A 23,891-nucleotide genomic window follows, 5' to 3' on the forward strand; every position below is an offset into this window, starting at 1 on the left:
CGCGTGACGTCACGTGACGGGAGCGTGTTGCGTGTTGTGTGCTGCGCCAGTCTTTGGGGCCGTGACCCTGCAAGCGAGGGAGAAGGTGACCCAGAACTTCACGTCGCCAGCCTACCCCACGTACTACCCCCCAACACGGACACCAGCTGGGTCATCCAGGTGAGCGCACACACACACGCTCACACTCACACACGCTCACACACACACACGCTCACACACACACACGCTCACACACACACACGCTCACACACACACACGCTGACACTCACACACACATACACTCACACACACACGCTCACACACACACACGCTCACACACACACACGCTCACACACACACACGCTGACACTCACACACACATACACTCACACACACACGCTCACACTCACACGCTCACACTCACACACACACTTACACACACACGCACGCTCTCACACGCACGCTCTCACACACTCACACACACGCTTACACACACACGCTTACACACACACACACACGCTCACACTCAGACACACACACGCTCACACTCACACACACACATACACTCACACGCTCACACTCACACACACACATACACTCACACGCTCACACTCACACACACACACGCTCTCACACGCTCACACTCACACACACACTCACACACACACACGCTCTCACACGCTCACACTCACACACACTCACACACGCTCTCACACGCTCACACTCACACACACACGCACGCTCTCACACGCACGCTCTCACACACACGCTCACACTCACACACACGCTCACACTCACACACACGCTCACACATGCACTCACACACACACGCTCACACACGCTCACACATGCACGCGCTCACACACACACTTACTTACACGCACGCTCACACACACGCTCACACACACACGCTCACACACGCACTCACATGCACTCACACGCACACGCACTCGCACACACGCTCACACTCGCACGCACGCTCACACTCGCACACACGCTCACACACACACACTCACACACACACTCACATGCTCACATGCACACTTACACGCATGCACGTACGCACTCACACACACTCACACGCACGTACGCACTCACACTCGCACACACGCTCACACACACGCACTCGCACGCTCGCATACACGCTCACACTCGCACACACGCTCACACTCGCACACGCACTCACACACGCACTCACACACTCACACTCGCACACACGCACGCTCACACACGCGCACGCACGCACTCACACTCGCACACTCGCATGCTCACACGCATGATTACACTCACACACGCTCACACACACGCACTTGCACGCTCGCACGCACGCACTCACACTCGCACACATGCTCATGGGCACTCGCACACACGGGCACACACACGCACGCACACGCGCATGCACATGCACACACACACACTCACGCACGTACACACATCTCACAGCATACCCTTAAACCTCGACAAATCACATTCCCTAGTGGAGTGGTGGAGGAAGTGTGGTGGTGAAGGTGGTCGTGGAGGTGTTGGTAGTTAGTGGTGGAGGTGGTGGAGGTGGTGCAGTGGTAGAGGTGGAGGTGGTGTTGGTGCAGTGGTGGAGCTGGTGGAGGTGGAGGCAGTGGTGGAGGTGGTGCAGTGGTAGAGAGGTGGTGTTGGTGCAGTGGTGGAGGAGGTGGCGCGGTGGTAGAGGTGGTGGAGGAGGTGGCGCGGTGGTAGAGGTGGTGGAGGTGGTGGTGGTGGCGGTGGTGCAGTGGTGGAGGTGGTGCAGTGGTAAGAGGTGGAGGTGGTGGAGGTGGTGGCGGAGGTGGTGCAGTGGTAGAGGTGGTGGCGATGGCGGAGGTGGTGCAGTGGTAGAGGTGGTGGAGGTGGTGCAGTGGTAGAGGTGGCGGAGGTGGTGCAGTGGTGGAGGTGGTGATAGTGCGGTGGTGTGGAGGTGCGGTGGTGGCTGCGGTGACCTCTCGGGCCCGATCGTAACGACCCCGTCCCCCCTCTGCCGCCCCCCCCCCCCCCCCCGCCGTGCAGACCGACGCCAACAAGCAGGTTCGTGTGACCTTCACAAGGTTCAAGATGCGGGAGCCGGGCATCCAGGAGTCCAACTGCCTCAAGGACTACATGGAGGTCAACAAGAAGAGGTGCCGCCACTGGGGCCAGAGCGGGCGGCCGTGGCGACGGTGGCGCAGACGTTAACCAGGGAGGCCCGCCAACGTCATCATCATCGTTATCATCGTCATCGGCTGATCACGATGATGATGACGATGATGACGACGCTGACGACGACGATGATGATGATGATGACCCCGTATGCGTGTGTGTGTGCGCGTGCGTTGCCAGGTACTGTAGCGACCAGCCCACGTTTGTGGCCATCAGCAGCGGTGCCTCGCTGGAGGTGAAGTTCCACTCAGACGAATCCTACTCGGACCGCGGTTTCGTCGCCGAGTACACGGCCTACCAGCCCGACAACCGTGAGTCTTGCCTCGCCTAGTCCGTGTGTGTGTGTGTGTGGTGTCTGTGTGTGTGTGTGTGTGGTGTCCGTGTGTGTGTGTGGTGTGGTGTGTGTGTGTGTGGTGTCCGTGTGTGTGTGTGTGGTGTCCGTGTGTGTGTGTGGTGTGCGTGGTGTCCATGTGTGTGTGTCTGTGTGGTGTCCATGTGTGTGTGTGTGGTGTCCGTGTGTGTGTGTGTGTGTGGTGTGTGTGTGTGTGTGGTGTCCGTGTGTGTGTGTGTGTGTGGTGTCCGTGTGTGTGTGTGTGGTGTCCGTGTGTGTGTGTGGTGTCCATGTGTGTGTGTGTGTGGTGTCCGTGTGTGTGTGTGGTGTCCATGTGTGTGTGGTGTGGTGTCCGTGTCTGGCAAAAACAACCCCCTTCCTATAGGAATAGGTTTAACCCTTTTAACTGGCACAAAAACTGACACCTTTATTCAAGGCATCATGTTTGCAATAACCACAACACAAGCAGTTAAAATGCAAACAAAAAAGACAACTCTGATAATATGCACTGTCCTTGAATTTGATTGGTCCACACCCGAGACAGCTTTTCTTAGAGCCTAGTCTCCACTGGTGTTGGACCAGAAGACGCCATTAGGCGTACAACTCAAAAACAGCGCACTATCAGAGTATTGAGGGCTCGAGGTGAGGTTTCATAAAGTAAACCCCCTTCCTCCTCGTTGGTGCCGAACGGCAACGCTGTGGTGGGCAATGCCATGGGGGGAGGGCCTATTTATATTGGTCATTTCCCCTCATGGTGTTTGTAACCACCACAGTGGCCAAATAGAGGCTCTGGATGGGTGTGAGGGGCTGGTAACCCCTCCACCTTCAATTAATTACCACGAAACCACGATTTACATTTTTTATAAAGCTTGTGCCGGAGGCCCCGGCATCTATGACGTCTCCTGGCCAAATTCCATTTGGCAGAGCCAGGAGACTGAATCTTTACCCTCGGGGCTCCTCCAGAAACACGGAAAAGCCACTACGGATGGCCACGTGCAATGTTCGAGCGCTCACTGCGGAGGAGAGGCTGCCACTCCTCTGTCGGGAGCTGGACCGGTACCGCCGGGATCTCTGTGGCATTCAGGAGGTCCTGTGGACCGGTTCTGGCTCCTGCCACCATGAGGGGTGGACAGTCCTCTACTCAGGGCAGGAAATTGCCAAACAACAGGGAGTGCATCTTCTTCTGAACGAAAGAATGAAGGGGACGTGGGAGCGTGGCGGAGAAGTGTGGGAAGATGTAAGCCCCAGGCTACTTTGGGCTCGCCTTCGTATCAACCAGAGGCGAGGAGTAGTGGTCGTGGTTACTTATGCCCTCACTGAAGACGAACATCCGTGGAGGGATGCAGGCAAGGCCGATGAGTCAGATGCCTTCTCTGACCTCCTGTCACAGGTGCTGGCTAAAGTGGCCCCTCGGGATAGTCATCTTGTTGGGTAACTTCAATGCCCGAGTTGGCATGTTCTGTTTACGTGACAACCCTTATTAGTTGGCTTTGCCGGGTGGTGGTGGGTTTTAATGACGCAACATTTATATATTTACGCGATCTAACCTAGAAAAAAAACCTATTATGGATGATATTGGTCGCGAAAGCCTGCGTGCTAAACTGTGTGTTTGGTGTCTGTGTGTGGTGTCCGTGCCCCTCACCCTCTTCATAGGTGCTACTCGCTAACAGCACTTGCCCCAACAGTCTGTTCAGGCTATAACAGGAACCTTTATCTGTGTGTGTGTCTGTGTGTCTGTGTGTAGCGTGTCCCGGGATGTTCACGTGCAACTCGGGACTATGCCTGGTGCAGAGCCGGCAGTGCGACGGTTGGAACGACTGCGGAGACCTCAGCGATGAGAACAACTGCGGTGACTCATCACCTCCCCTCCCTCCCCTCCCTCCCTCCCTCCCTTCGCTCCCTCCACTCCCTCCTTGCCTCCCCTCCTCCCTCCCCTCCTCCCTCCCCTCCTCCCTCCCTCTCTCCCCCCCTACTCCCTCCCTCCCCCCCTACTCCCTCCCCTCCCTCCCTCCCTCCGCTCCCCTCCCCTCCCTCCCTTCGCTCCCTCCACTCCCTCCCTTCGCTCCATCTGCCCCCTCCACTTCCTCCACTCCCTCCTTGCCTCCCTCCCCCCTCCCCTCCTCCCTACCCTCCTCCCTCCCTCCGCTCCCCTCCGTGTGCTTGACCGTGCGTGTGCGTGTCTGCGTGTGCGTGTCTCCGTGTGCGTGTGTTCGTGTGCGTGTCTCCGTGTGCGTGTGTGCGTGTGTGCGTGCGTGTGTGCGTGTCTGCGTGTCTGCGTGTGTGCGTGTCTGCGTGTGCGCGTGTCTGCGTGTGCGTGTCTGCGTGTCTGCGTGTGCCCGCCCGCCTGCCGGCGCTGGCTCAGAGTGCGGGGCTGACCAGTTCTCCTGCGCCAACGGCCTGTGCAAGCCCAAGATGTGGATGTGCGACCGCGTCAACGACTGCGGAGACTTCAGCGACGAGAAAGACTGCCGTGAGCAGGGTGCCCGGGGTGGAGGGTGCGGGGTCACACGGGAGGGGGGGGGGGGGGCGTCACGGGAGGGGGGGGGGTCATGCAGGGGGGGGAAGGGGGAAGGGGGCGGGGGGGTCACCGTGAGGGGTCGCCACAGTGGGCTGTGAGATGTTAACTACCTCGCCTGGTATACAGGAGGTCGTGGGTTTCATCCCGACCCTGATGATCCCCGCTGTATATTTGGAGATTACGTCTCTCATCATCATCACGGTGGCTAGGAGATGTTAACTACCTCGCCTGGTATACAGGAGGTCGTGGGTTCGATCCCGACTCTGACGACGCCTGCTGTATAATTTGGCGTTTGCGTGTCTCTCTCTCTCCCTGTGGTCACGTGGATTTTTCTCCGGGTCCTCCTGTGTTTCCCTCCACGTTTAGAATCGACATCACGCGTTGAGAGTATTTGACGATGATGATGACTATGATAAGCCACCACTTCGTAGTGGTGTGGCGGTGGTGGTAGTGCTGGAGGTATAATTTTGGTTGTGTGTGTGCGATAAGCATGTTTTGATAACATCGCTGTGTGTGTATCTGCTTGTGTCTGCGTGTGTCTGCGTGTGTCTGTGCGTGTCTGCGCATGTCTGTGCGTGTCTGCGTGTATCAAGCGTGTATTGATAGGATCCCCGTCTCTGCGTGTGTCTGTGCGTATCTCATGGTGCCGGACGGGCAACGCTGTCGTGGACAGTGCCGTGGGGGGAGGGCCAATTCCGATTGGCCTTTCCCCTCAGGGCATCTGTGACCAGCACAGCGGCTAAACGGGGGCTCTGGACGGGTGCGAGGGGCTGGTAACTCCTCCACCTTCAATGAATTACCACTAAACCACGATGGAAAAATTTAATTAATAAGCTTGTGCCGGAGGCCCCGTGGGGGACAGGCGTCTATGACGTCTCCTGGCCAAACACCTTTTGGCGGAGCCAGGAGATTTAATATTTACCCTCGGGGCTCCTCCAGAAACAACAAAAAACCACTACGTGTGGCCACGTAGAATGTTCGAACGCTCACTGCGGAGGAGAGGCTGCCACTCCTCTGTCGGGAGCTGGACCGGTACCGCCTGGATCTCTGTGGCATTCAGGAGGTCCTGTGGACCGGCTATGGCTCCTGCCACCATGAGGGGTGGACAGTCCTCTACTCGGGGCAGGGAGTGGCTCTTCTTCTGAACGAACGAATGAAGGGGCGTGGTAGCGTGGCGGTGAGGTGTGGGAAGCTGTAAGCCCCAGGCCACTTTGGGCTCGCCTTCCCATCAACCAGAGGCGAGGAGTGGTGGTCGTGGTTACTTATGCCCCCGCCGAAGACGAACATCCGTGGAGGGATGCAGGCAAGGCCGATGAGTTAGATGCCTTCTATGACCTCCTGTCACAGGTGCTAGCTAAAGTGGCCCCTCGGGATAGTCATCTTGTTGGGTGACTTCAATCCCCGAGTTGGTCATGATGCTGGCACCTGGTCTGGAATGATTGGAAGGCATGGGCCAGATCAGCTCAATAACAACGGCTAGATTTTTGTGCAGCCCATGGGCTTGGAATTACGAACTAGCTGTCCCGGCATCGGCGCATCCACACAACATCATGGGTGCATGCCGGGTCCAAGCAAGAACATCTGATGGACTACATAGTGACGGATGCGGGCCCCATGTTGGTCCTGCACAGATGCCATATATTCTGTCCGTCTGCTACAGCAGAGGTGTAGGGAATTCCAACAAGACCTACATCTCTGCTTTATTGATCTGGTCAAGGCCTGGGCTCTGGGTTATCCTTCGTGCTTTCGGAGTCCCTGACCCTCTGCTCATGATCGTTAAGGACCTTCATGATGGTGAGCGGGCCCGGGTAAAACTACGTGGCCGGGAGTCAGAGCCATTCCCTGTACACCTTGGGGTGCGACAGGGATGTCCTCTGGGTCCCACATTATTTAACATCTATTTCGACCACGTAGTTTGTGAAGCCTTCAATTGCTGTACCGGAGGAACTTCCATCTGGTACAGATAAAATGGGAGGCTGATCGATGCCCGGGTGCGGTCAATGGATGGCTCTTTATTGCTCAACCATGTTATGTATGCCGACGATCAGGTAATTGCTGCTCACTCAGAGGAGGAGTTGGAGACGCTGCTGCTGAACCTGGAGCTTGCCACCAAGAGGTGGGGCCTTACCATCAGCCCCACCAAAACTAAGCACCTGCCTGGGTATAATTGTACCATCGGAAACTCCACCCCCACAACTCCCAATCGGTGATGGGGCAGTTGTGGAGAGAGTGGAGAGTTTCCCCATGCCTTGGCAGTGTGCTCATGACCGGCTCCGGTTTAACAGCAGAGGTTTCACTCTGAATCAGTCGAGCGGCATTATCTTTTCATCGGTTGCGTAACGCTTTGTGGAAGCTACCTGGTCTGTCGCTCTGCACGAAGCTTCAGGTCTTCTCGGCCACAGCCATTACCTCCCTTCTCTACACTTGCGAAATGTCGACCCCCCTAATGGAACATCTTCGCCAGTTAGAAACATTTAGGCTGGCCTGTCTACGATCCATCCTGGGTTTAACCAGGCTGGATTGTGTGAGGAGCTCACAAATCTTTGAAAGATCTGGACAAAATCCCATCGATGAGCTCCTCCGGCAGGCAAAGCTGCATTGGCTGGGCCATATAGCCCGCATGCCCAGCCACCGCATGCCTAAACAGCTTTTGTTTGGCCAGATCGAGGGGGCTGAACTTGCATGGCATGGGCTAGCGAAGAGATGGAGTGATGTAGTACAGGAGGACGTGGAGCTGAGTGGACTTGCCGATGACTGGTACCAGCGGTGTCAAGATCGGCCTCTGTGGAGGAGGCTCGTGAAGGACGCTACTGGGCAGTTGGAGGCAGTCGCTCTCCAACAACAACGGAGGGCAGAGGAGCGCCGCTCACAACAACAATCGGGGCGCCGTGTGGCTAAAGCACAGCAAGTTGGCACAGCAGGGGGCACAGGTGGTGCATCAGCCACTTGTCTCAGTCGGTCGACCCGTGGCACCTGGGTCTGCCCCGTGACCTCCTGCCAGTGGGCGCTCGACACTTCACGTGGCCTCAAAGTGCACATGGCCTGGCACAAGCGTCGTGGTGACGTCACTACCACTTAATGGCGGTTGTTGTTGTGTGTCCAGCGTGCATTGATAGCATCCCCGTCTCTGCGTGTGTCTGCGCATCTCTGCATGTGTCTGTGCATATCTGCGTGTGTCTGTGTGTGTCCAGCGTGTATTGATAGCATCCCTGTCTCTGCGCATCTCTGCGTGTGCGTGCGCGCTTGCTCAGGATGCAACGCGACCGACTTCAAGTGCAACAACGGCAAGTGCGTGGCCAACACGCTCAAGTGCAACAACAAGGACGACTGCGGTGACAGCAGCGATGAGGCCTCCTGCCCGGGCTGTGAGTGCCGGAGGGAGCCGTAGACTCGGCACTGCACCATAGACTCAGCACTGCCCATAGACTCAACACTGCACCATACATTCAACACTGCACCATAGATTCAGCACTCCACCATAGACTCAGCACTGCCCATAGACTCAACACTGCATCGTAGACTCAGCACTGCACCGTAGATTCAACACTGCACCGTAGACTCAGCACTGCACCATAGACTCAACACTGCCCATAGACTCAACACTGCAGTAATGTAGCATACAGTAGTGTAGTGTACAGGTGTGTAGTGTTTCGTTTTGTAGGGTATAGTAGTGTCGTGTACAGGAGTGTAGTGTATAGGAGTGTCATGTATAGTAGTGTATAGTAGTGTGTAGTGAGTAGTAGTGTAGTGTATAGTGTAGTGTATAGTAGTGTCGTGTATAGTAGTGTCATATATAGTAGTGTATAGTAGTGTGTAGTGAGTAGTAGTGTAGTGTATAGTGTAGTGTATAGTCGTGTCGTGTACATGAGTGTAGTGGATAGGAGTGTCATGTATAGTAGTGTATAGTAGTGTGTAGTTGTGTAGTGTCTAGTGTAGTGTATAGGAGTGTCGTGTATAGTAGTGTCGTGTATAGTAGTGTATAGTAGTGTAGAGTGTAGTGAGTAGTAGTGTAGTGTCTAGTGTAGTGTATAGGAGTGTAGTGTATAGTAGTGTAGTGGAGTGTATAGTGTAGTGTATAGTTGTGTAGTGTATTGTAGCGTAGTGTAATATAGCGTAGTGTCTAGTAGTGGAGTGTATAGTGTAGTGTATAGTAGCGTAGTGTAATGTAGCGTAGTGTAGTGTATAGTACTGTATAGTAGCGTAGTGTATAGTAGTGTAGTGTATAGTTGTGTTGTGTAGTGTAATGTAGCGTAGTTTCTTGTGGTGGAATTATAGTGTAGTGTATAGTACCTTGAGTGTGTAGTGTAGTGTATAGTAGTGTAGTGTATAGTAGTGTAGTGTATAGTGTAATAGTGTATCGTGTAGTGTAGTGCCTCCGTAGAGCCCAATGTGTTCACTTATCGACCATTCGATAAGTGAACTGTCATAGGCACAGTAAATATAAATTGATGCATTGATTAACCGTGTTTCTCTTAATATGTCGTGTTTATGATGCGGTAAGTATATTTATCCGTTAATTTCCACTTTTTTAAATATGATGAAGTAAGTTTTTTGGGGCTGACAAAAAGGAAGGGGGGGGGTTACTTCCGATGTCCATACCTGCACTCGCCTAACGCCCCGCTCCGTCGAACCACAATCGCCGTCGTTGAGGGAAGGGCATTCTCCTGTGCCCCGCCACATCTGCAAGCAAAATATTCTACACGTGCCGGGCGGTCGGGTTGTGGGGGGGGGGGGGGTGGGCGGAGCGGTGGCCTTCGAGGTTTCGTGGAACCGATCACCGTCATTAAGAGGAGGAGAGGAAGAGTCTCCTGCATTCAGTTGGCAGGAGGGGAAGACCGCTTTGGGTTTCTGTCCCCCCCCCCCCCCCCCACCACCGCCCCCCTCCCCTACCCTTCCCCCCGAGGGCAGCCGGGACGCAGCAGTGCACGGCCTTCAACTACAAGTGCAATGATGGGAAGTGCCCCAGCAAGCTGAACCTGGAGTGTGACGGGGAGAAGGACTGCTCCGACGGAGGGGACGAAGCCAACTGCCGTGGGTCGCCCCACAACCCACAACCCACCACCACCACCACCACCACCCACGGGCTCGCGTAGAGACCCACAGACTTGCGTAGACAGACACGGACCCACAGGCGCACACCGAGACCCACAGACTTGCGCAGACACGCGCGGACACGCGCGGAGACCCACAGACCAGCGCAGACATGGACAGACGCGGACAGACAGACACGGACAGAGACGCACAGAGACCCACAGATATGCACAGACACGCACATACGCGCAGAGACACGCACAGAGATCCACAGACACGCACAGACACGCACAGACATGCACAGACACACACAGACACGCACAGAGACCTACAGACACGCACAGAGACACGCAGACACGGGCAGACACGCGCAGACACGCGCAGAGACACCCACAGACTCACAACTCTCTCTCTCCCCACCTGCGTGCACCTCCAGAGTGCGGCAACCGGCCGTACAAGCCGACGCGCATCGTGGGCGGCATGGACGCGGAGCTGGGCGAGTGGCCGTGGCAGGTGAGCCTCCACCTCAAGCGCCCCAACTCCGTGGCGGAGCACAGCTGCGGGGCCTCCCTCATCTCCAACCAGTGGCTCGTGTCGGCCGCCCACTGCTTCCAGGGAAGGTGAGCCAGGGAGAGCCGGTCGGGATTCACCCCCACCACCCACACAACCCCACCACCACACTGCCACACTACCACCCACCTGTCCCACCACCCACACAACCCCACCACCACACTACCAGAACTACCACCCACCTGCCACACTACCACCCACCTGTCCCACCACCCACACAACCCCACCACCACACTGCCACACTACCACCCACCTGTCCCACCACCCACACAACCCCACCACCACACTGCCACACTACCACCCACCTGTCCCACCCCCCCCCCCACTATACCTACCCCACCACTATACCCGCTCCACTACCACACTACCACCCACCTGCCACACCCCCCCCCCACTATACCCCCAGCACCACATTACCATATGCCCGTACACACGTACACACGCACACACGCGCACACACATACACACACGCACACACATACACACACACACACACGCACACGTGCACACACGCACACATGCACACACACGCACACACGCAAATACATACACACGCACACACGCACACATGCACACACACAAACACACGCACGCACACACGCGCGCACACACGTACACATGTACAACAACAACAACAACCGCCATTCGCCACTAAGTGGCGGTGACGTCACCACGACGCTTGTGCCAGGCTATGTGCACCCTGAGGCCACGTGAAGTGTCGAACGCTCGCTGGCAGGAGGTCACGGGGCAGACCCAGGTGCCATGGGTCGACTGACTGAGATGACTGGCTGATGCACCACCTGTGCCCCCTACTGTGCCAACCCGCTGTGCTTTAGCCACCCGGCGCTCCGCTCGCTGTTGTGAGCGTCGCTCCTCCGCCCTCCGTTGTTGTTGGAGGGCGACTGCCTCCAACTGCCCAGTAGCATCCTTCACGAGCCTCCTCCACAGAGGCCGATCTTGACACCGCTGGTACCAGTCATCGGCAAGTCCACTCAGCTCCACGTCCTCCTGTACCACATCACTCCATCTCTTCTCTAGCCCGTGCCGCGCCCGCTTAGCCCCCTCAATCCGGCCAAACAAAAGCTGTTTCGGCATGCGGTGGCTGGGCATGCGGGCTACATGACCCAGCCATCGCAGCCTTGCCTGCCGGAGGAGCTCACCGATGGGACCCTGCCCAGATCTTTCAAGGATTTGTGAGCTCCTCACACAATCCAGTCTGGTTAAACCCAGGATGGATCGTAGGCAGGTCAGCCTAAATGTTTCTAACCGGCGAAGATGTTCCATTAGGGGGGTCCACGTTTCGCAAGCGTAGAGAAGGGAGGGAATGACCGTGGCCGAGAAGACCTGAAGCTTAGTGCGGAGCGACAGACCAGGTAGCTTCCACACAGCGTTACGCAACCGATGAAAAGATATTGCCGCTCGACTGATTCGGAGTGAGACCTCTGCTGTTAAACTGGAGCCAGTCATAAGCACACTGCCCAGGTATGGGAAACTCTCCACTCTCTCCACAACTGCCCCATCACCGATTGGGAGTTGTGGGGGTGGAGTGTCCGATGGTACAAAATACCCAGGCAGGTGCTTAGTTTTGGTGGGGCTGATGGTAAGGCCCCACCTCTTAGTGGCACGCTCCAGTCTCAGCAGCAGCGTCTCCAACTCCTCCTCTGACTGAGCAGCTATTACCAAGTCATCAGCATACATAACGTGGTTGAGCAATAGGGAGCCATCCCTTGACCGCACCCGGGCATCGATTAGCCTCCCATTATATCTGTACCATATGGAGATTCCCCCGGTACAGCTATTGAAGGCTTCACGAACTACGTGGTCAAAATAGATGTTAAATAATGTGGGAGCCAGAGGACATCCCTGTCGCACCCCAAGATGTACAGGGAATGGCTCTGACTCCCGGCCACGTAGTTTTACCCGGGCCCGCTCACCATCATGAAGGTCCTTAATGATCGTGAGCAGAGGGTCAGGTACCCCAAAAGCACGAAGAACGACCCAGAGCCCAGGCCTACTGATGGTATCATAGGCCTTGACCAGGTCAATAAAGCAGAGATGTAGGTCTTGTTGGAATTCCCTACACCTCTGCTGTAGCAGACGGACAGAAAATATGGCATCTGTGCAGGACCGCCCTTTCCTGAAACCGCATTGGGGCTCCGCAAGCCTCTCCTCAGCGTGCCTGGCAAGGCGATGCTGAATAATCCTTGCCAGGACCTTTCCCGGCACACTGAGGAGTGAGATGCCCCTGTAGTTGTTACAGTCTGTGCGGTCCCCCTTCTTAAAAAGGGGGACCACCAGGGCATCCTTCCAATCCTGCGGAACCCGTCCAGTGGTCCAGACTGTTGTTATGATGTCATATAGGGCAGTCTGTGCACAAACGCCACCCTCCCTCAGCATTTCGCTTGGGAGATCATCTCTGCCCGCTGCCTTTCCTGGTCTCAGACTCCGGATCGCCTTCAATACTTCCTCAGCAGATGGCACCTCAGCCAGCCACTCACAGGGGGTGACTTCATCCAATATTTGAGGCACCGCAGCCTCAGCAGGGTTATCCTCACTTTGTGCCACGATGTTTTCCTGGCTGTGGGATTTTCCCTCCCCCAGGACCTCACAGAAATGCTCAGCAAATCTGCGAACCTGTTCCTGGGGGTCGGAAATTGGATCACCGTTTTTTCCCCTAATGATGGTAATAGGTGTGGCGCTGCAGGTTACTTTTTTGATGGAGTTAAATAGCGATTTGTGATCACGGGCCACTGAGGCAGACTCCATCTCCTCAGCAACCCGCGACCACCACCCATCCTTGCAGCGCCTCACGGCTCTCCGAACCTCCGAGCGAAGGCTGCGGTAAGCCTCCTCATTCTCTGACGTGGGATTCTGTAGCCGATGACAGTGGGCCTGTCGCTTTTTCTCAACCATCCTGAACAACTCCTCTGTCATCCAGGGTGTCTGGGGAGGTCTGGACCGCGTACCCAAAGCAGCCATTGCAGCTGCATGAGTCACAGTCCTAAACCTCGCCCATTTACCCTCGACATCAGGAGGAGTCGGGGACGATGCCAATCCCAGCCGCAAGCGATGATGAAATTCTCGCTTGCAACTTTCATCAGATAACTGAGACCAGGCCACTTTAGGTTGGAATGGGGTCCTGGGTGTACACCCACCACCGGAGTGGAAGAATGGCAGGCGCATCTTACAGATGACTAGTCGATGGTCAGAGGGCAGATCAGCTCCACGGTAGGTCCTGGTGTCAAGGACATGGGCTCGCATTCGCTGGTCCGTCACTATGTAGTCCAGCAGATGTTCTTGCTTGGACCCGGCATGCATCCATGATGTTGTGTGGATGCGCCGATGCCGGAACAGCGTGTTGGTAATTACAAGCCCATGGGCTGCACAAAAATCTAGCAGCCTCCTACCGTTGTTATTGAGCTGATCTGGCCCATGCCCTCCAATCACTCCAGACCAGGTGCCAGTATCATGACCAACTCGGGCATTGAAGTCACCCAACATGATGACTCTATCCCGAGTGGCCACTTTAGCCAGCACCTGTGACAGGAGGTCATAGAAGGCATCTGACTCATCGGCTTTGCCTGCATCCCTCCACGGATGTTCATCTTCGGTGGGGGCATAAGTAACCACGACCACCATTCCTCGCCTCCGGTTGATGGGAAGGCGAGCCCAAAGTAGCCTGGGGCTTACAGCTTCCCACACCTCACCGCCACGCTCCCACGCCCCCTTCATTCTTTTGTTCAAAAGAAGACCCACACCCTGTTGTTTGGCAGTCTGCTGCCCCGAGTAGAGGACTGTCCACCCCTCATGGTGGCAGGAGCCAGAGCCGGTCCACCGGACCTCCTGAATGCCGCATAGATCCAGGCGGTACCGGTCCAGCTCCCGACAGAGGAGTGGCAGCCTCTCCTCTGCAGTGAGCGTTCGAACATTCCACGTGGCCACCCGTAGTGGCTTTTCGTTGTTTCTGGAGTAGCCCCGAGGGTAGGTATTCAATCTCCTGGCTCCGCCAATTGGGGTTTGGCCAGGAGACGTCATAGACGCCTGGCCCCCCGGGGCCTCCGGCACAAGCTTAGTTGTTACATATTTCACTTTAATTCGTGGTTTTGTGGTAATTAATTGAAGGTGGAGGGGTTACCAGCCCCTCGCACCCGTCCAGAGCCCCCGTTTAGCCCCTGTGGTGGACACATATGCCATGAGGGGAGGAGCCAATCAAAATTGGAACTCCCCCCACAGCACTGTCCACGACAGAGTTGCCCGTCCGGCACCGCGAGGAGGTAGGGGGTTGTTTTGCCGGACCGTCCTAAACACATGTACACACACACGCACACATGCACACACGTACACATGCACACACGCGCGCACACACGTACACACGCACACGCGCGCACACACGTACACACATACACGCGCGCACACGTACACACGCACACGCGCGCACACACGTACACACATACACGCGCACACACGTACACACGCACACGCGCGCACACACGTACACACATACACGCGCGCACACGTACACACGCGCACACACGCGCACACACGCGCACACGCACACACGTACACACGCACACACATACACACACGTACACACACACACACGCACACACATACACACGCGCACACGCACACACACATACACACGCAGTTGACCGCACGCACCTCTCCTCGTCCGTGTCCGTCACGTCCACTCCATCCCTCACACCCCCCCCTCACCCCCCCTCACCCCCCACCCCCACAGCAACTCGCGTCCCGAAAACTGGGTGGTGAAGCTGGGCCTGCACACGCAGAGCCGGCCGTCGGCGAGCACGGTGACGGCGTCGCTGCGCCGCGTCGTGGTGCACGAGAAGTACAACGACAACAACTACGACCACGACATCGCCGTGCTCGAGCTCGAGCAGCCAATCACCTTCAGCGACGTCGTGCGCCCAATCTGCCTGCCGGCCGCCACCCACGTCTTCCCCGTGGGGAAGGAGTGCTGGATCACCGGCTGGGGGGCCATCACGCAGGGCGGTGAGGCTGGCACGCGCGGTGGGGGGGGGGGGTGGGTGGGTGGGGGGAGGAAGGGGGGGTGGAGGAGGGTGGGAGCAGGGGGAGGGAGGGCGGGGGGAGGTATGGGGGAGGAGAGGCGAAGGGGGGGTTGAGGGGGAGGTGGCGGAGGATGTGGGAGGGGGGAGGAAGAGAGGGGAGAGGGGGAGGTTTAACCTGCAGGCTGGATTGTGTGAGGAGCTCATTAATCCCTGAAAGATCTGGACAAAGTCCCATCAGTGAGCTGCTCCCGCTGGGTCATGGAGCCCGCATGCCACCGCATGCCCAGCCACCGCATGTCCAGCCACCGCATGCCTTAAACAGCTTTTGTTCTGCCGAATAGAGAGGGCGACATGGGCGCGGCACGGGCTAGAGAAGAGATGGAGTGATGTGGTACAGGAGGACGTGGAGCTGAGTGGACTTGCCGATGACTGGTACCAGCGGTGTCAAGATCGGCCTATGTGGAGGAGGCTCGTGAAGGATGCTACTGGGCAGTTGGAGGTAGTCGCCCTCCAACAACAACGGAGGGCGGAGGAGCGACGCTCACAACAACGAGCGGAGCGACGGGCGGCTAAAACGCAGCGAGTTGACACAGTGGGGGGGGGGCACAGGTGGCGCATCGGCCAGTCATCTCAGTCAGCCGACCCACGGCACCTGCCGGGTCTGTGCCGTGCCTTCCTGCCAGTAGCGGGCGCTTAACGCTTCACGCGGCACTTAGCCTCGCACGAGCGCCGTGGTGACGTCACCGCCACTTCGTGGCGGCTATCGGTGCCGGCACAGCGGTTGTTCCCCGCAGCTGCTCCAAGCCCCCTTCTCCCTCCCCTCCCTCCCTCCCTCGCCTCCCTCGCCTCCCTCCCTCCCTCCCCAGGCTCCGGCTCGAACGTGCTGCAGAAGGCCGAGGTGAAGCTCATCAACCAGACGGTGTGTAACGGGCTGCTGGACGGCAGCATCACGGCACGCATGCTGTGCGCCGGATTCCTCACGGGCGGCATCGACGCCTGCCAGGTGACCCCCTCCGCCGCACGCGGCCCCACCCAACCGCGGGGACGCAGGCAGACGCCCACCGCACCGGCACATAGGCACAGAGACTCACACATAGACTCGCACAGAGACTCGCGCAGAGACACGCAGAGACAAGCAAAGACTCACACAGAGAATCACAGAGACTCAGAGACTCACAGAGAGACTCACAGAGAGACTCACAGAGAGACTCACAGAGAGACTCACAGAGACTCCCATGGACTCACACAGAGACACATAGAGACTCGCACAGAGATACACAGAGACACATAGAGACACACAGAGACACACAGAGACACGCAGAGACCCACATAGACCTGCATAGACTCGCATAGACCCGCATAAACTCACATAGACTCGCATAGACTCACACAGACAGTCTTCCATAGACTTACACAGAGACCTCCATAGATTCGCACAGAGACACGCAAAGACTCGCACAGAAACTCCCATAGACTCACACAGACTCACACAGACAGTCTTCCATAGACTTAGACAGAGACTCGCACAGAAACTCCCATAGACTCACACAGACTCGCATAGACTCACACAGAAACTCCCATAGACTCACACATAAACTCCCTTAGACTCACCCAGAAACTCCCATAGACTCACACAGACTCGCATAGACACACACAGAAACTCCCATAGACTCACACAGAAACTCCCATAGACTCACACAGAAACTCCCTTAGACTCACCCAGAAACTCCCATAGACTCACACAGACTCGCATAGAAACCCTTGTCGCCAAAAACTACGTCGTTCCTTTACCATCATGGTTATCGTGGTTGTGGTTGTTGTTGTGGTGGTCGCTGTTGTTATTGCTGTGGAAGGATGACTGCGTCTTAGCTGGAACCAAAGAGTTGACCAAAGTGGATAGTAAGAAAGATGTTGCCCCATAGAAGAAGACGACCTGATGATGACGATGACGATGCAGGCAGTGACGAGAAGTGATTTGGCACTATTTGGACACACACGTGGTAAGATGGATGACAGCAGGACAATTAAAAGTTGTTGTTGTTGTGGTTGTTGTTCGGTCAAAAATGGACCGAACCGGGTAGAGATGAAGACCAAACAGAGAATGTCTTTGACGACGTAAGAAGAGGTTGGTGCCGGAAAAAGATTTGGCCACCGCTAGAGAATATTATAAAAATATGTGGCCACCTCTAGAGCCGTATTTATAAAGAGACGTGGCCACCGCTGGAGCCATATTTATAAAGAGACGTGGCCACCGCTAGAGCCGTATTTATAAAGAGACGTGGCCACTACTAGAGCCGTATTTATAAAGAGATGTGGCCACCACTGGAGCCGTATTTATAAAGAGACGTGGCCACCGCTGGAGCCGTATTTATAAAGAGACGTGGCCACCGCTGGAGCCGTATTTATAAAGAGACGTGGCCACCGCTGGAGCCGTATTTATAAAGAGACGTGGCCACCGCTGGAGCCGTATTTATAAAGAGACGTGGCCACCGCTAGAGCCGTATTTATAAAGAGACGTGGCCACCGCTGGAGCCGTATTTATAAAGAGACGTGGCCACTGCTGGAGCCGTATTTATAAAGAGACGTGGCCACCGCTAGAGCCGTATTTATAAAGAGACGTGGCCACCGCTGGAGCCGTATTTATAAAGAGACGTGGCCACCGCTAGAGCCGTATTTATAAAGAGACGTGGCCACCGCTGGAGCCGTATTTATAAAGAGATGTGGCCACCGCTGGAGCCGTATTTATAAAGAGACGTGGCCACCGCTGGAGCCGTATTTATAAAGAGACGTGGCCACTGCTGGAGCCGTATTTATAAAGAGACGTGGCCACCGCTGGAGCCGTATTTATAAAGAGACGTGGCCACCGCTGGAGCCGTATTTATAAAGAGACGTGGCCACCGCTAGAGCCGTATTTATAAAGAGACGTGGCCACCGCTAGAGCCGTATTTATAAAGAGACGTGGCCACCGCTGGAGCCGTATTTATAAAGAGACGTGGCCACTGCTGGAGCCGTATTTATAAAGAGACGTGGCCACCGCTAGAGCCGTATTTATAAAGAGACGTGGCCACCGCTGGAGCCGTATTTATAAAGAGACGTGGCCACCGCTAGAGCCGTATTTATAAAGAGACGTGGCCACCGCTGGAGCCGTATTTATAAAGAGACGTGGCCACCGCTGGAGCCGTATTTATAAAGAGACGTGGCCACCGCTGGAGTCGTATTTATAAAGAGACGTGGCCACCGCTGGAGCCGTATTTATAAAGAGACGTGGCCACCGCTGGAGCCGTATTTATAAAGAGACGTGGCCACCGCTGGAGCCGTATTTATAAAGAGACGTGGCCACCGCTAGAGCCGTATTTATAAAGAGACGTGGCCACCGCTGGAGCCGTATTTATAAAGAGACGTGGCCACCGCTGGAGCCGTATTTATAAAGAGACGTGGCCACCGCTAGAGCCGTATTTATAAAGAGACGTGGCCACTGCTGGAGCCGTATTTATAAAGAGACGTGGCCACCGCTGGAGCCGTATTTATAAAGAGACGTGGCCACCGCTAGAGCCGTATTTATAAACAGACGTGGCCACCGCTGGAGCCGTATTTATAAAGAGACGTGGCCACTGCTGGAGCCGTATTTATAAAGAGACGTGGCCACCGCTGGAGCCGTATTTATAAAGAGACGTGGCCACCGCTAGAGCCGTATTTATAAAGAGACGTGGCCACCGCTAGAGCCATATTTATAAAGAGACGTGGCCACCACTGGAGCCGTATTTATAAAGAGATGTGCCCACCACTGGAGCCGTATTTATAAAAAGTAATATTTAAAAATATTTTTTTTTTAACACGCTTTAATGAAATGTACCGTACTCGTAATGGCAGAACTCCACGACTCCAGGAAGTGGCCCCGAAACTTGCCACAACGTAAGGGGACCGTGGTGATTTACAGTCAACGTCAGTTGAGCGTGGACAATTAGACCCAAGCGGAAACATAACATATAAAAAATAATGTTTAATGATAGAATATAGCATTGTCATCAGTATGACATTAGTATCCCAAGTTTGCAGTCGATACCCCATTGGGAAGTGGGTTAAAATTGAGTTGCAAGATTTGAGGATGCGGCAACAACAACAACAACAACATACAGAGTGAGTTAAATAAAAGCGTGTAAAAAGATTTGGCGACCGCTAGGGAATGTTATAACAAGACGTGGCCACCACTGGAGCCGTATTGGCACGACAAGACAGAGAGAGAGGAAAGTGGAAAAAACGAATGACGTCATGTTGCAACGGGACCCACCTACTACCATCGGCTATCTGCCCCATGGGATCGTGATGATGATGATGATACACGACACTATACAGTGCACTATTATACACTGCACTATTATAAGCTGCACTATTATACACTACGCTATAGACTACATGACTATACACCACATTACTATACACTACATTACTATACACTACAATGCTATAGACTACACTATGCCCTACACTATACACTACACTACTATACACCACCGCTATACACTACACTACTGTAGACTACTATACACTACACTACTATACAATCCACTACTCTACAATACACTACACAAAGCTCTGCACTACACTACTCTACAATACACTAAATTACACTATACACTAGGGTATACAATATACACTACTATACAATACACTACTATACACTGCAAATACATTTTACTATGCTATACACAACACTATACAATACACGACACGACACTACTATACAATACACAACACTACAATACACTACTATACACTAAATTACACTATACACTATGGTATACAATATACACTACTTTACAATACACTACTATACAATACACTACTATACACTACCAATACATTTTACTACGCTATACACTACACTATACAATACACGACACTACTATACAATACACAGCACTGCTATACACTATTATACAATACACTACTATACAATACACTACTATACACTACTACTACATTGTACTACGCTATACACTACTCTCTACAATACACGACACTACTATACAAGAATTTGGATATCTTTGTTTGCTCTCAATTATCTTAAGGCTTTTGCTTCACTAAATATTTGTTTTTAGCAATTTCCTGTTCTCAAAAAAATTGGCAACCTCGTGCCTAGTCATCTCAGCTTTATTATGGGGGAGATGTCTAACTGCTGATTCCACGTCAGCAATTATCTCAATGGCAAAGTATTGATCTTTAGACAGGACTGAAACCATATCACTGGATAATTGAACATTAGTCATGTTGATAACCGTTTTGTTTATAAAATGTTCATTTTTAGTTCAGTTGTTTGTTAGTCTAGCAAATTTGTTAATTTGGGTAGTGTTAGTTTTGTTAAATACATTATCAGCTGATTGCTGTGTAATTGAAACGTCATACTCAGATTGTAAATGTTGTGGCTTGGCTCTCCAACACACCGGTGTGCTGTACTAGTGACGAATTGGCCAAATTCTGTTTACGTGACAACCCTTACTAGTTGGCTGTGTCAGGTGGTGGCGGGTTTTAACGACACATATATTTACGCGATCTAACCCAAAAACCTCTAAATGGATGATATTGGATGCGAAAGCCTACGTGTTAAACTGGCAGATTTTTGGTTATTCATATCCCCCCCCCCCCCCCCAAAGCGATTCGGCCCTCCAGCCGACTGTATGTGAGAGGCGGTGATAAGCTGATTCTGTCGCGCATCGTTCCCTTAGTGCGTTCGTCTGCCTGTCTGTATGTTGAACTTCCTACGTACGTATGTATGTTGAACTTCTATTGTATGTATATATGTTGAGCTTGTGTATGTATGTTGAACCTCTTTTGTATGTATGTTGAATTTCTGTCGTATGTATGTTCAACGTCTTCTGTATATATTTTGAACTTCTTTCATGTGTATGTACGTTCAGCCTATGTATGTATAAATCTTGACTTAAAGCTTTCGTGACTGCAGGAATTCACATTCTTTGGGTCTTTTGGTAAAGCCACGTAGATAGAAATAATAATAAAAATAATAACAAAATCACGACGTTTGAATCGCAACAAAAGCAATCGTCATCAGGTGAAAAAAGAGGAGGAAAGCTGCTTCGGCATCCTGTTTATAAAGGTTTAGAGATGGGCGGGGCAGCTAATGTTAATGTATGAGATGTCTCCGACACGGGCAGTAGGTCTACACCAATCAGAGAGCTGTTTACAAAGGTTTAGAGATGGCCGGGGCAGCTAATGTTAATGTAGGAGATGTCTCCGACACCGGCAGTAGGTCTACACCAATCAGAGAGCTGTTTATAAAGGTTTAGAGATGGGTGGGGCAGCTAATGTTAATGTAGGAGAGGTCTCCATAACCTGCAGTAAGTCTACAGCAATCAGAGAGCTGTTTATAAAGGTTTAGAGATGGGCGGGGCAGCTAATGTTAATGTAGGTGAGGGCTTCGACACCGGCAGTAAGTCTACACCAATCAGAGAGCTGTTTATAAAGGTTTAGAGATGGGCGGGGCAGCTAATGTTAATGTAGGAGAGGGCTCCGACACCGGCAGTAGGTCTACACCAATCAAGAGCTGTTTATAAAGGTTTAGAGATGGTCAGGGCAGCTAATGTTAATGTTGGAGAGGGCTCCGACACCGGCAGTAGGTCTACACCAATCAGAGAGCTGTTTATTAAGGTTTAGAGATGGGCGGGGCAGCTAATGTTAATGTAGGAGAGGGCTCTGACACCGGCAGTAGGTCTACACCAATCAGAGAGCTGTTTATAAAGGTTTAGAGATGGGTGGGGCAGCTAATGTTAATGTAGGAGAGGGCTCTGACACCGGCAGTAGGTCTACACCAATCAGAGAGCTGTTTATAAAGGTTTAGAGATGGGCGGGGCAGCTAATGTTAATGTGGGAGAGAGCTCCGACACTGGCAGTAGGTCTACACCAATCAGAGAGCTGTTTTTAAAGGTTTAGAGATGGGCGGGGCAGCTAATGTTAATGTAGGTGAGGGCTTCGACACCAGCAGTAGGTCTACACCAATCAGAGAGCTGTTTATAAAGGTTTAGAGATGCTTGTGAATGTAAGCTCGGAGAGAGCTAGGAAAGAGCCAGCGACATTTGGAGGTGGAAAAGGATGGCAGGCCGCCAATCACTAACCCAGCTAACGGTGGCTGTGTTAGTGAATGTAACTCAGAAATGAAGCTGTAGGGGTGGCCATTGTATTGTGGGAGATTAGCATGCCAATGTAAGAAATCTGCTTGTAAATGTAAGCCCGGAGAGAGCTTGCCATTACCTTGACATACATAGCAGGGGTCACCAAGAATATTTCCAAATTCATGAGCAAACAAAAGATCCAGGTACGCTTCAACACAGTACATAACATTCGTGATCTGATCCCATCTGTGAAGGATGTGATCCCTGATATGCAATACCCCGGTGTCTACAAACTAAGCTGTGTCTGCGGCAGCAGTTACATTAGGGAAACTAAGCGACATGTCTCGGACCGTGTTCGTGAACATAAGGCACATCTGCAACACGGTAGGACCAATACCTCAGGCGTGGCTGATCATTGTTTTAATGCGCTGGGCTCACACGAACTTGATTTTGCCAAGACGAAGGAACTCTGCAAACCCACTGGCTATCAGCAAAGATTCGTTCATGAAGTCATCCAGATATATAAACACTGACACAATTTTAACCGAGAAGATGGGTACAAACTGAGCAATCATCGGAAGGACGTTATTAACCAGTTTAGGTGATAACTGGCTGTGTTGTTCCTTTCCTACCTACCTATGTTAGCAGTTATCTTCGACTCTCTGAGTTACATTCACTAACACAGCCACCGCTAGCTGTGTTAGTGATTGGCGGCCTGCCATCCTCTTCCACCTCCATGTGGCGATGGCTTTTTCTGAGCTGACATTTACAAGCATCTCTAAACCTTTATAAACAGCTCTCTGATTGGTGCAGACCTACTGCCAGTGTCGGAGCCCTCTCCCACATTAACATTAGCTGCCCCGCCCATCTCTAAACCTTTATAAACAGCTCTCTGATTGGTGTAGACCTACTGCCGGTGTCGGAGCCCTTTCCCACATTAACATTAGCTGCCCCGCCCATCTCTAAACCTTTATAAACAGCTCTCTGATTGGTGTAGACCTACTGCCGGTGTCGGAGCCCTCTCCTACATTAACATTAGCTGCCCCGCCCATCTCTAAACCTTTATAAACAGCTCTCTGATTGGTGTAGACCTACTGCCGGTGTCGGAGCCCTCTCCTACATTAACATTAGCTGCCCGCCCATCTCTAAACCTTTATAAA

The 23,891-nt window shown here is 53.4% G+C and overlaps 1 protein-coding gene across 1 annotated transcript in view; it reads left to right on the forward strand.

The window, feature by feature from the left end:
* LOC116955923 (ST14 transmembrane serine protease matriptase) overlaps positions 1 to 23,891 on the forward strand; it is an 88,673-nt gene that overhangs the window by 62,023 nt on the left and 2,759 nt on the right. The window contains 11 exon segments of the mRNA XM_076053761.1: positions 51 to 134; positions 137 to 159; positions 1,999 to 2,108; positions 2,308 to 2,438; positions 4,203 to 4,307; positions 4,821 to 4,928; positions 8,228 to 8,341; positions 9,885 to 10,007; positions 10,444 to 10,627; positions 15,319 to 15,590; positions 16,474 to 16,610. Of these exon segments, the coding sequence (XP_075909876.1) occupies positions 51 to 134; positions 137 to 159; positions 1,999 to 2,108; positions 2,308 to 2,438; positions 4,203 to 4,307; positions 4,821 to 4,928; positions 8,228 to 8,341; positions 9,885 to 10,007; positions 10,444 to 10,627; positions 15,319 to 15,590; positions 16,474 to 16,610 (1,391 nt within the window).

Source organism: Petromyzon marinus, chromosome 62, assembly GCF_048934315.1.
Source record: "Petromyzon marinus isolate PM22_M1 ecotype Great Lakes invasive population chromosome 62, UKy_Petmar_22M1.pri1.0, whole genome shotgun sequence".
Classification (NCBI taxonomy): Eukaryota; Metazoa; Chordata; class Hyperoartia; order Petromyzontiformes; family Petromyzontidae; genus Petromyzon; species Petromyzon marinus.